The 12,023-nt window shown below is 43.2% G+C and overlaps 1 protein-coding gene across 12 annotated transcripts in view; it reads right to left on the bottom strand.

The window, feature by feature from the left end:
* Nucleotides 1-12,023, bottom strand: part of RIMS2 (regulating synaptic membrane exocytosis 2) — a 680,796-nt gene that overhangs the window by 33,074 nt on the left and 635,699 nt on the right. The window contains exon 1 of one of the 12 annotated variants that reach the window (XM_056522561.1): nucleotides 3,750-3,777. The exons of the other annotated variants lie outside the window; for them this stretch is intronic. Coding sequence (XP_056378536.1) covers nucleotides 3,750-3,762 — 13 coding nt within the window. The 5' untranslated portion in view covers nucleotides 3,763-3,777. Of the gene's footprint in view, nucleotides 1-3,749; nucleotides 3,778-12,023 lie in introns of those variants that run through there. 12 annotated transcript variants of the gene reach the window in all.

Genomic DNA, 12,023 nt, shown 5'->3' with positions numbered 1-12,023 from the left:
ATTTGTGAAGTCAGACGATGATGCTGAACAAGAGGGTCTGGCTCACAATCTCCATTCTAGTTTAAGAGTACCTGTCACCAAACTAAATATAGTTCCTTGTGTAATTATGGGACACTTTGCTATTAATTTGCTTTTAAAATTCTCAACCTTTATGTTTTTAATGTGATTGAAAAAACGGCCACTAGGTGGCTCTGTTCTGTTCTTTGTGCAAGTCAAACAGTTCATTTGGTCTCCTCCCGGCCCGGCAGGAGACCAAACTTAAATGGGCACTGTCACTAACTTTTTTTTTTTTTGATATGTTGTAGTACTTATGTACTACAACATATCTCTAATATAGTTTCATTATTTTTTTTATTTTTTATTATGATGGTGTATTTTACATTTGAAAACCGGCCACTAGGGGTCTCCCTCCTAGTGGCCGGCTGCAGCCTGGCATGACGTCACGTCTGAATTCGGACCGATGCCGGCCGGAAACGTTATTCTGGCATTTGCCAAACCCAGACTCATCCATCATATGCCAGTTAGAGAACAGAGCACGTTTCCTCTGCGCCATAGTCCAATGGCGTTGGCTTTACACTACTTTATCCGACACTTGGCATTGTGCTTGGTGATGTAAGACTGGCATGCGGCTACTCGGCCATGAAAACCCATGCCATAGAGCTCCCAGTAGGGCACAGTTTCTGCACCAGATGAGGTTTGGTTACTGCAGTTATGTGCTATACACCTCAGCACTCGGTGACCCCGCTCTATAACGTTACGTGGACAAGTCGGTGCGGTTCCTAAACCCTTCCACTTCTCAATACCACTCACAGCTAATGGTAGAACGTCTAGAAGGGAAACAGAAATTCACTATCTGAGTTATTCTGTTGCAATGGTGGCTACTATTACAGTACCACTCTGATAGCAGAGAGCTCTATAGAACTGCCTGTAGAGCTCAGAAACAGGAAGGCACAGTGGAGGCTGAGATTTAAAGGATGATACAAATAAAATGTCTGCTGCACTGAAAGGACCCAAGAGCACAGTAGCCTCCATATTTCTTAAATGGAAAAAGTTTGGAGCAACCAGGACTCTTCCTAGAGCTGCTGCCCACCACACTAAGTAATCAGGAGAGAAAGGCCTTGGTAATAGAGGGGACCAAGAACCCAATGGTTATTCTTACAACAGAGTGGCCAAAAAGAGGCCTCTCCTCAGAAAAAGACACAGGAAAGCCACCCGAGTCACCCAGGAAAGCACCCAATGGACTCTTAGATTTCAAGATTCTCTGGTCTGATGGAATTACTGGTCTCATTTCTAAGCATCATAGGGGAGATTTATCAAAACCTGTCTAGAGGAAAAGTTTCTGAGTTGCCCATAGCAACCAATCAGATCGCTTCTTTCATTTTTCAGAGGCCTTTTCCGAAATTAAACAAGCGATCTGATTGGTTGCTATGGGCAGCTTAGCAGCTTTTCCTCTAGAAAGTTTTTGATAAATCTCCCCCCATGTCTGGAAGAAACCAAGCGCTGCTCATCACCTGCCCAATACTATCCCTACAGTGAAGCATGTGGTGGGGGCAGAGTAAAAGTACAAGAAATATTCTTCAAGAAAACCTGATTCAGACTGGGCCAAAAGGTTCACATTTCAACAAGACGAGATTTATCAGAAGGAGGAGAAGTTGTCCAGTTGCCCATAGCAACCAATCAGATTGCTTCTTTCATTTTGCAGAGGCCTTCCTAAAAATGAAAGAAGCGATCTGATTGGTTGCTATGGGCAACTGGACAACTTCTCCTCTGCACAGGTTTTAATAAATCTCCCCCAATGACCCTGATTTACTAAGAGTGGAGTGGAGTTTTCTTTGTGGAGTTTTTTTTTCATCAGATATTTTTGCACAATATATTTTACTAATGTTTCCCTACATTTTGCATTTTCCTTACGTTTTGCTTTTTTTAAAATTTTATTTATTTATTTATTTTACACATACTCTGATCTATGGGGGTTTCCTTAGCTGAAATTCACCACATTTTCTGTGGAAACCTTAGTAAATATGTTGCGATTGAAAAAAAAAAATGGCATGGCCACGCCCATTTATGATGACCACGCCCCTATCCCCACGGCCATGCCCCTTTTTGCATTTTCTCAGTAAAATAGAGAGTTCGTCAGGTTTATTTCAATTCTGGCGCAAATTCTGGCGCTGACGCAGAATCTGATAAAACGGGGCATTAACCCTAAGCAAACTTACCCGTAATGGGGGTGGTCCGGGCCATCCATCCTTCCTGTAGTGTCCGGCGGCATTCTGGGTGGAGGGTGAACCAGTCCGGGCTGTCCTTCTCCAGGGGTCATCTTCTCCACTCCGGGCAGGCTCCGGCCTAGTACGCTGCATAGACGCCGCTACGCCGTGACGTCAGGTGCGTCGCTGTGCACGGGCGTCACTGCACAGCGGCGTCTATGCTGCGTTACTAGGCCGGAGCCTGCCCGGAGTGAAGAAGATGTCCCCCCCAGAAGAAGGACAGCCCGGACCGGTTCACCCTCCACCCGGAATAGCGCCGGATACTACAGGAAGGATGGATGGATGGCCCGGACCACCCTGACAGGTAGGGGGAGAGAAGCGGGTGGTGGCAGCGGCCTATGGCACCGCAAAAGCCACTGCAGTGCATTGATTTAAAGCGCCCGCTTTAAATCAGTGATCTGCAGCGGTGTCGCGGGGGGATAAATAGCCGATAACTTATACCGGAATATCGGTATAAATTATCGGCTATCGGCCCTAACCTCCACCGATTATCGGTCCTAAAAAAAACGATATCGGTCGATCCCTACTATATACTACTATATAGTCCAACATTCTGGGAGTTGTAGTTTTCGTTTGGGCTTCTGCTGAGCCACAGGCTGTATCAGGGCATGCTGGGAGCTGTAGTTAGTAACTAACTGCAACTCCCAAAGTTAATAATAAAAGCGATCAAAAAGTCCGATCAAAACAAAAATGGTTCTGTTAAAAACTACAGATCAGGGCGCAAAAAAAGGAGCCCTCATACAGGTCCGAATAAGGAGAAATAAAATAAAGTTATAGGGGTCAAAATAGGACAAAATTTCCCCCGCATATGTGTATCCTATGATGTCACGCATATATAATTAATTATGCAAATAAGCATGGCCAGTATATTTTTTGCAAGAAAGGTGGCAACCCTAAACCCGATGGATCCCATTATTGGTCAATGAAGTCTGTCAGACCCAGGGGGAATCCCGCAGAGAGTAGTGGCTTCTGCTATGGCAGGATAAGTGTGAACATCGCTTTAATGCAGGGGTCTCAAACTGGCGGCCCTCCAGATGTTGCTAAAACTTCAACTCCCAGCATGCCCGACAGCCATTAGCTGCAGCAAATGGCTGTCTAGGTATGTCCAGGCATGCTGGGAGTTGACGTTTTGTAACATCTGGAGGGCCGCCAGTTTGAGACCCCTGTTTTAATGTATGTAAGTGTATGTTTATGTTTCCCAGCTTCTCCATCTAGGTGACCAGTGTCATATAGTCTTGTTGAGTGTAAAGACATAAAGTTATCTTGGGAATCTTTACTGCAGCCTGTATACAGTAGTGTTTCCCAACCAGGGTGCCTCCAGCTGTTGCAAAACTACAACTCCCAGCATGCTCGGACAGCCAAAGGCTGTCCGAGCATGCTGGGAGTTGTAGTTTTGCAACAGCTGGAGGCACCCTGGTTGGGAAACACTGCTGTATACCTATTTATGCTACAAGATATAAATGTCTATATTCTCTAGGTAAGTACCTGATCCTCTCATGGGGTGGGCATCCCTGTGTAACCAGACATAAATATTGCAGTCCAGGATGTCTTCTGACAAGCACGTCACATCATAGAAGCTTTATTGGGCTCTCTTTGTCTGCCTGTCACTTCTTGTTCCTTTACAATGTACAGCACTTTCCCTATCTAGATAATGGCCTACGATGTGTTCTTAGAATCCGAGTACAGAGACATGAATGGAGAACATGTCATAGCCATATACCAAGAATCTACTTATATACCGCATTCATCCCAGCCATGAACTAACACCCACAGTACCTGCCTGGGAATGAAGCTTTGTCACATACACAATGTCCGCTCCACACAACAACAGTGTTTTGTTGTTCTGGATCAGAACACTTGTTTTCACATACCGTTAGGGGACACTGAGCGCACACATGTAAGGTCCCCATTCATTCCAGTTTAGTATGTGTACATACAGATACTGGCTGGTGACCAGATCATGCGTCCTTGTGTGGACTAAATGGCTGGAGCAATGTATGGAACAAGGACATTTTACCTCATGTGTCTTATAGATTGTAAGCTCTTGTGATCAGGATCCTCACTCCTCTTGTCTCCTATTTCCTTATAGATTGTAAGCTCTTGTGATCATGATCCTCGCTCCTCTTGTCTCCTATTTCCTTATAGATTGTAAGCTCTTGTGATCAGGATCCTCACTCCTCTTGTCTCCCATTTCCCCATAGATTGTAAGCTCTTGTGATCAGGGTCCTCGCTCCTCTTGTCTCCTATTTCCTTATAGATTGTAAGCTCTTGTGATCAGGATCCTCACTCCTCTTGTCTCCTATTTCCTTATAGATTGTAAGCTCTTGTGATCAGGATCCTCACTCCTCTTGTCTCCTATTTCCTTATAGATTGTAAGCTCTTGTGATCAGGATCTTCACTCCTCGTGTCTCCTATTTCCTCATAGATTGTAAGCTCTTGTGATCAGGATCTTCACTCCTCTTGTATCTATTTCCTTATAGATTGTAAGCTCTTGTGATCAGGATCCTCACTCCTCTTGTGTCTCCTATTTCCTTATAGATTGTAAGTTCTTGCGATCAGGGTCCTCACTCCTCTTGTCTCCTATTTCCTTATAGATTGTAAGCTCTTGTGATCAGGATCCTCACTCCTCTTGTGTCCTATTTCCTCATAGATTGTAAGCTCTTGTGATCAGGGTCCTCACTCCTCTTGTATCTATTTCCTTATAGATTGTAAGCTCTTGTGATCAGGATCCTCACTCCTCTTGTGTCTCCTATTTCCTTATAGATTGTAAGTTCTTGCGATCAGGGTCCTCACTCCTCTTGTCTCCTATTTCCTTATAGATTGTAAGCTCTTGTGATCAGGATCCTCACTCCTCTTGTGTCCTATTTCCTCATAGATTGTAAGCTCTTGTGATCAGGATCCTCACTCCTCTTGTCTCCCATTTCCCCATAGATTGTAAGCTCTTGTGATCAGGATCCTCACTCCTCTTGTCTCCTCCTCCTTATAGATTGTAAGCTCTTGTGATCAGGATCCTCACTCCTCTTGTGTCCTATTTCCTCATAGATTGTAAGCTCTTGTGATCAGGATCCTCACTCCTCTTGTATCTATTTCCTCATAGATTGTAAGCTCTTGTGATCAGGATCCTCACTTCTCTTGTCTCCTATTTCCTCATAGATTGTAAACTCTTGTGATCAGGATCCTCATTCCTCTTGTGTCCTATTTCCTTATAGATTGTAAGCTCTTGTGATCAGGATCCTCACTCCTCTTGTATCTATTTCCTTATAGATTGTAAGCTCTTGTGATCAGGATCCTCACTCCTCTTGTCTCCTCCTCCTTATAGATTGTAAGCTCTTGTGATCAGGATCCTCACTCCTCTTGTCTCCTATTTCCTCATAGATTGTAAGCTCTTGTGATCAGGATCCTCACTCCTCTTGTTTCCTATTTCCTTATAGATTGTAAGCTCTTGTGATCAGGATCCTCACTCCTCTTGTGTCCTATTTCCTCATAGATTGTAAGCTCTTGTGATCAGGATCCTCACTCCTCTTGTATCTATTTCCTCATAGATTGTAAGCTCTTGTGATCAGGATCCTCACTCCTCTTGTATCTATTTCCTTATAGATTGTAAGCTCTTGTGATCAGGATCCTCACTCCTCTTGTCTCCTATTTCCTCATAGATTGTAAGCTCTTGTGATCAGGATCCTCACTCCTCTTGTCTCCTATTTCCTTATAGATTGTAAGCTCTTGTGATCGGGATCCTCACTCCTCTTGTCTCCTCCTCCTCATAGATTGTAAGCTCTTGTGATCATGATCCTCGCTCCTCTTGTCTCCTATTTCCTTATAGATTGTAAGCTCTTGTGATCATGATCCTCGCTCCTCTTGTCTCCTATTTCCTTATAGATTGTAAGCTCTTGTGATCAGGATCCTCACTCCTCTTGTCTCTCATTTCCCCATAGATTGTAAGCTCTTGTGATCAGGGTCCTCGCTCCTCTTGTCTCCTATTTCCTTATAGATTGTAAGCTCTTGTGATCAGGGTCTTCACTCCTCTTGTGTCTCCTATTTCCTCATAGATTGTAAGCTCTTGTGATCAGGGTCCTCACTCCTCTTGTCTCCTATTTCCTTATAGATTGTAAGCTCTTGTGATCAGGGTCCTCACTCCTCTTGTCTCCTATTTCCTTATAGATTGTAAGCTCTTGTGATCAGGGTCCTCACTCCTCTTGTCTCCTATTTCCTTATAGATTGTAAGCTCTTGTGATCAGGGTCCTCACTCCTCTTGTCTCCTCCTCATAGATTGTAAGCTCTTGTGATCAGGGTCCTCACTCCTCTTGTCTCCTCCTCATAGATTGTAAGCTCTTGTGATCAGGATCCTCACTCCTTGTAAGCTCATCTAGTGAGATAATATATGTTTTGTGGCACCATTTAGGGTAAATATTACTTACTGATTAACTTTCTTTTTTATGGGGAAAAAAAAAACAGCAATTCCCTCTTATTCTTTATTTTATTTATTTTTGTAAATTTTGTGCTATTTACTGTGCAGTATAAATAACGTGTTACCTTTATTTTTTGGGTCAGTAAGATTATGGCGCTATAAAATACACATAGTTTTCTTTGTTTTACCAAAAAATAATTTGTTTCTGTGCCATAACTTTTGCATTTTCCCATAGTTGCTTGAGTTTTTTTTTTTTTTTTTTTTGCAGTACGAGTCATATTTTTTAACAAAGCACTTTTTTTTTTTTTTTTTTTTATAAACAGAGGTATGACACAATGTGATCTTCTGATTGGTAACATAAAGCTTTAGTATAATTAGTATACTGTGTCATTTTATAAGATTTTATAATGCACATGGCTGTCATTAAAGATGTGGAAGTCATTGCCTGTACACAGATCTTGAGACATTGCCCATCCCCAATATCTAGTAGAGTAAAGTGTTTTTCACAGGTCGGCTAATGATTGACTAACTTTATCGCTGGTTGGTGCCCATTTCTCAGCACAATAGGATAATGCCATGAAAAAACACAACAGTTCTCAACGCAGTACGTTTACCAAAGGTGATACGGTAACCCGGGCTGAGGGGGGATGGTGGGGTCTACAGTAGGTCTGCGAAGATTAATCAACATTATTGATAAAGATCGATAAGAGGATTCGTTGTCGATGAATCCCGTCATCAATTTATCGAGCTCTGATTTGTTAAGTAAAAAACGATTTACAAATGTCATAATGCCGGTGTCATGACATTTGTAACTCATTTTTTGGGTCAGCGCTGCACTTCTGCAGGCGGCACTGCGCTCTGCCTGCTCCCAGCACGGGAATATGAAGTTACAGTACTGTGATGTCATATTCCCCGATTGGTCGGCACTGATTGACCAATCAGAGCTCCTGGCTGGGAATATAAAATCACTTCATATTAACTTCGTATTCCACTCTGGGAACCGGCCGGCCGGCTGCCATCACCTCCGTACGAGGCAGGGTATAATACGATCTAAGAGAAAGTCCTCTACCTTACTTTGGTGGCCGCTCATGATTGACATACAGGGCAACATGCTGGGAGCGGGTTAGGTCGGGGAGGAGGCGTGCCGCTGCGACTGTTATCCGTGCCGCTGCGACTTCACAAACCGCAGGCAAAGTCAAGTAAAGGACCCTCTCTAGATCGCATTATGCCCTAACTGGTGGTGCCTACACCTCTATACCTCATACGGAGGTGACAGTTTTGCTTTAAATGGAAGGTAAATGTTTCCCAACCAGGGTGCCTCCAGCTGTTGCAAAACTACAACTCCCAGCATGCCCGGACAGCCGTAGGCTGTCCGGGCATGCTGGGATTTGTAGTTTTTTTTTACAGCGAGAGACACATTGATTGGGAAACACATATAATGGTTGGGAAACACTGTGCCAAGTTATAATAGGGGCGCAGGGAAACATAAAAACCTTGTTCACTTGTTTTTATATACCTTTTTTTTTTTTTTATGTAAAGCCCCCCAAAAACTTTTTTGGGTCATTTTGCCAATTAATGTATCGGCAACAAATCGATTGTGCAATTAAAGGTTTGTTGCAACCCTAGTCTACAGATTTCAAACGAATCAGTGTCTTCAGGGCGCATATTCAGATGAAAAATGTGGCACCAGTTGCTTGCCTTTGTAGGCTGCAGGCTGCTTTATGTCAGCAGCCTACAAGCGCTCCTGAACACCACTGGGGATATTTGCCTGTTAGCAAAGAGTCAATTCGTTGGCTGGGTTCACAATGCGGACTCTCCAGGCAGAAAATTTCCACCCGGAGATTCCGAGTGCGGCCAACGCCGACTGAATCAGCCGGTGCTAGGACCACCTGGACACTGCAGTCTTCAATAGACTGCGCCATTCTTCATCTTCAATGAGCAACACCATTCTTCAGGCGAAAATTTTCAAGCGGATTGTTCGTTCACAAATTCCGAAGTGTGAATTTGTGAACGGAAACCCATTCACTACACTATACATTTTAGTAAGCGGAACTTCTGCCTGTAATTTCAAAGCGCAATTGCAGACGGACATTCCGTAGTGTGAACCTAGCCTTACTGTCCATATAGGTTCAGTTCTCAGTATCCTAAGGCTAGGATCACACAGTATATTTTCAGGAATATTTCATTGTAAAAACTGAGTCTGTAAAAATTCTGCACATTTACGTCTGTATTTTTAACATTAATGCGCTCTATGTAAGACCATAGGAAAGTGGTTGTCTGTGCACACAATTTATAAAAAATGACATATTTTTTCCATCCACGTAAATAAGTGACATCACTTATTTACACTGTCTAAGAATTAGGCAGGCACAGTAAATCTGCGTGCCACCCAGCTTTCCCAGTGTCCTGAAGTCCCAGCAGCGATAATAGGCTGCTTGTTCTCCCTGCACTCCTCACTACAGCAGCACTGCCCAGACCTCTCGATGCCCCTGCATTAACTATTCTCTGCATCTTCCTGCCAGACAGTTAAATCATATTTTACCATGACATTAATCTGGCAGCAGGATGTTTAAAGGGGCACGCCACTGAAAAAAAAAAAATTTAAATCAACTGGTGCCAGAGAGTTAAACAGATTTGTAAATTACTTCTATTAAAAAATGTTAATCCTTTCAGGACTTGTAGTTGAAGTTCTTTTCTTTTTGAATTTCCTTTCTGTCTGACCACAGTGCTCTCTGCTGACACCTCTGTCTATTTTAGGAACTGTCTAGAGTACAAGCAAATCCCCATAGAAAACCTCTCCTGCTCTGGACAGTCCCTAAAATGGAATGTGGTCAGACAGAAAGGAAATTCAAAAAGAAAAGAACTTCCTCTGGAGCATATAGCTGCTGATAAGTACTGGAGGGATTTATATTTTTTAATAGAAGTAATTTACAAATCTGTGTAACTTTCTGGCACCAGTTGATAAAAAAAAAATGTTTTCCAGTGGAGTACCCCTTTAAAACTCACAGGCAATCTCTGCAGTAACATGATCAGGAGATGTACCGGAAGTACCATAGGCTTGCATGGGGCTTCCAGGTTATCTCCTGATCGCACCGGACCAGTGTCATGGTAAAGTATCATTTAACTGTCCGACCTCCACTGTATAACTCTCGGGGTGCAGAGATTGTCGGCATCGGGAAATTTATCAAGACCTGTGTAGAGGAAAAGTGGTGCCATTGCCCATGGCAACCAATCAGATTTCTTCTTTCATTTTTAAAGACACCTGTGAAAAATGAAAGAAGCAATCTGATTGGTTGCTATGGGCAACTGCACCACTCTTCCTCTACACAGGTTTTGATAAATCTCCTCCATAGCATTTATAATACATTATTATCTTCCTTGTTTTACAATGAGGCCTTATAGCTCCAACCTAAAATGCCCAGTAGGGTTGGCAGACATCACGCTATTGTGTGACACGTGAAGTGTTAAGATGTGCGGCATCTTACACTATGCTGCAATATAAGGGGACTCTGTCGATGCTGTCAATTGATACATGTTCTTCATTTCACTTTCCGCCCTGACATTCTTGATGGGGTATTTTTAGAAAATAAGTCATTAGTACGACATCTGGGAAGACGCGATGATCGGGTGATTCATGTTTCGCCGTAAATTGAGAACGGTCGGAATAACATATTTTGTACTATATTGGTAAGGTGCCTAAACCTGGAGAATGATGTCTGTTATTTTAGAAAATACATTTTGTATACTGACGAGTGTTATATATAGCCAAACTATGTGTTATCAATGATACATTCAGCTCTGCTACATCTGGGCATAATATATACATAACAGGTATGCAACAGGTAACTGGGGTACTCAGGTGTTTAAAAATGTATCACACATAATAGGGGATAATATGTCTGATCCCGTGGAGGGGAGGGGGCCTTGGGGCGACCACTAGGACCCCTTGTGGTCTCCAGAACAGAGCCCTGAAGCCCCCCACTGCATGGAGTATGGGTTCTCTAGGGGAGCGCCAGAGATACAGTTCAACACATGTATCTCCGACATTCCTAAAGAGAATGCATGGAGCGCGTGCCAACCCCGAGCTCCAAACAGCTGAAAGATTTAGAGCTCTGTTCTGGAGATCGTTGGGGTGGGGGGTCCCAGAGGTCAATGCCCCTTGATCAGACACTTATTCTCTATCCTGTTATAGGGGAATATGTTTTTAAATGCTGGAGAACCCCTTTAAGAAGCAAAGCGCTAAAGGCTCAAGGACTGCACTGAGAAAAGGACAGTGATATGGTAAAATATTAGAACGTGATGGCTGTCCACCATAGCTTTCACTTCAATGTAGGTTGGGAAGAGGAAGAGAACCCTTTTCCCTGATGTACATGATGATGAGGGAAGGAGTTAAGAAATCAATTAGCAATCATCATTTCCAGCGCTGAGATATAAGCCTTTTTGTTAATATGTAAATGATGCTCAAATGCCCAGGTGGTGTTCCCCAGCATGGCAAGAGCCCAGCTAAGTCCAGCCCGTGTCCTTTTATTACCTATCTTTGTGCCTGCTGTTAATGGAAGGGGGTTGCACATGCAAGCAGGCATAGCAGAAATGAATTAGACTATATGATCTGGACCTGACTGGGCTCTTGCCTTACTGGGGAACGCCCCCTGGGCACTTGAGCTTTTTAGAAAAAGGCTTATATCTCAGCGCTGAAAAAGACTATAGAGATATAAAAATGGTATGCCCAAAATCCTGATGAGAAGTCGTATCTAGCCATGTGCTTATTTACACCCCTGCTTAACTGCTGACAGGTCCACTTTAATGTTAGACAAGCCATAGTAGAGTGGTGGTGCCATTTCTGAAACAAGAGCAAACTCTTTTCTCTAATCCCCAAATTTTTTTAATGGGGTTATCCCAAGATTAAATGTTATCCCTTATCCACAGTGCAGGGGATAACAGGTGGATTGATGGGGGTCAATTACTGGGACCACTTATTAATTATGAGAACAAGGGGCCATTGTCTCCTGAATGGAAAAGCAGAGCACATGCACCACCGCTGCTTCATTTATGGTCTATGAGACTTCTGAACACCAATCAGGTGATGGGTGGGATTATATAGTCAGGGGGGTGAATATTGTCCACTGAGGGGCCTGTCTGCCTAATACACACCCCCTGACTGTATAATACTGCCCATCAGTCACTCCCATTATTAAAATTAGGTTCACACATATCTGACTGATTCTTTGAATTCAATACAGGAATATGGGTGCACTACTGTGGTAGATGTATACAATGACATTGGCTAATCCCTAAACACTGATGTTAAAATTGAGACATTCGCCAGTATATCCTTATATGAAGGACATACCAGA

Source organism: Hyla sarda, chromosome 5 (genome assembly GCF_029499605.1).
Source record: "Hyla sarda isolate aHylSar1 chromosome 5, aHylSar1.hap1, whole genome shotgun sequence".
In the NCBI taxonomy this organism is placed as follows: Eukaryota; Metazoa; Chordata; class Amphibia; order Anura; family Hylidae; genus Hyla; species Hyla sarda.
Note: the sequence above shows the minus strand (reverse complement) of the source record. Positions and strands in the feature narration are given on the sequence as shown.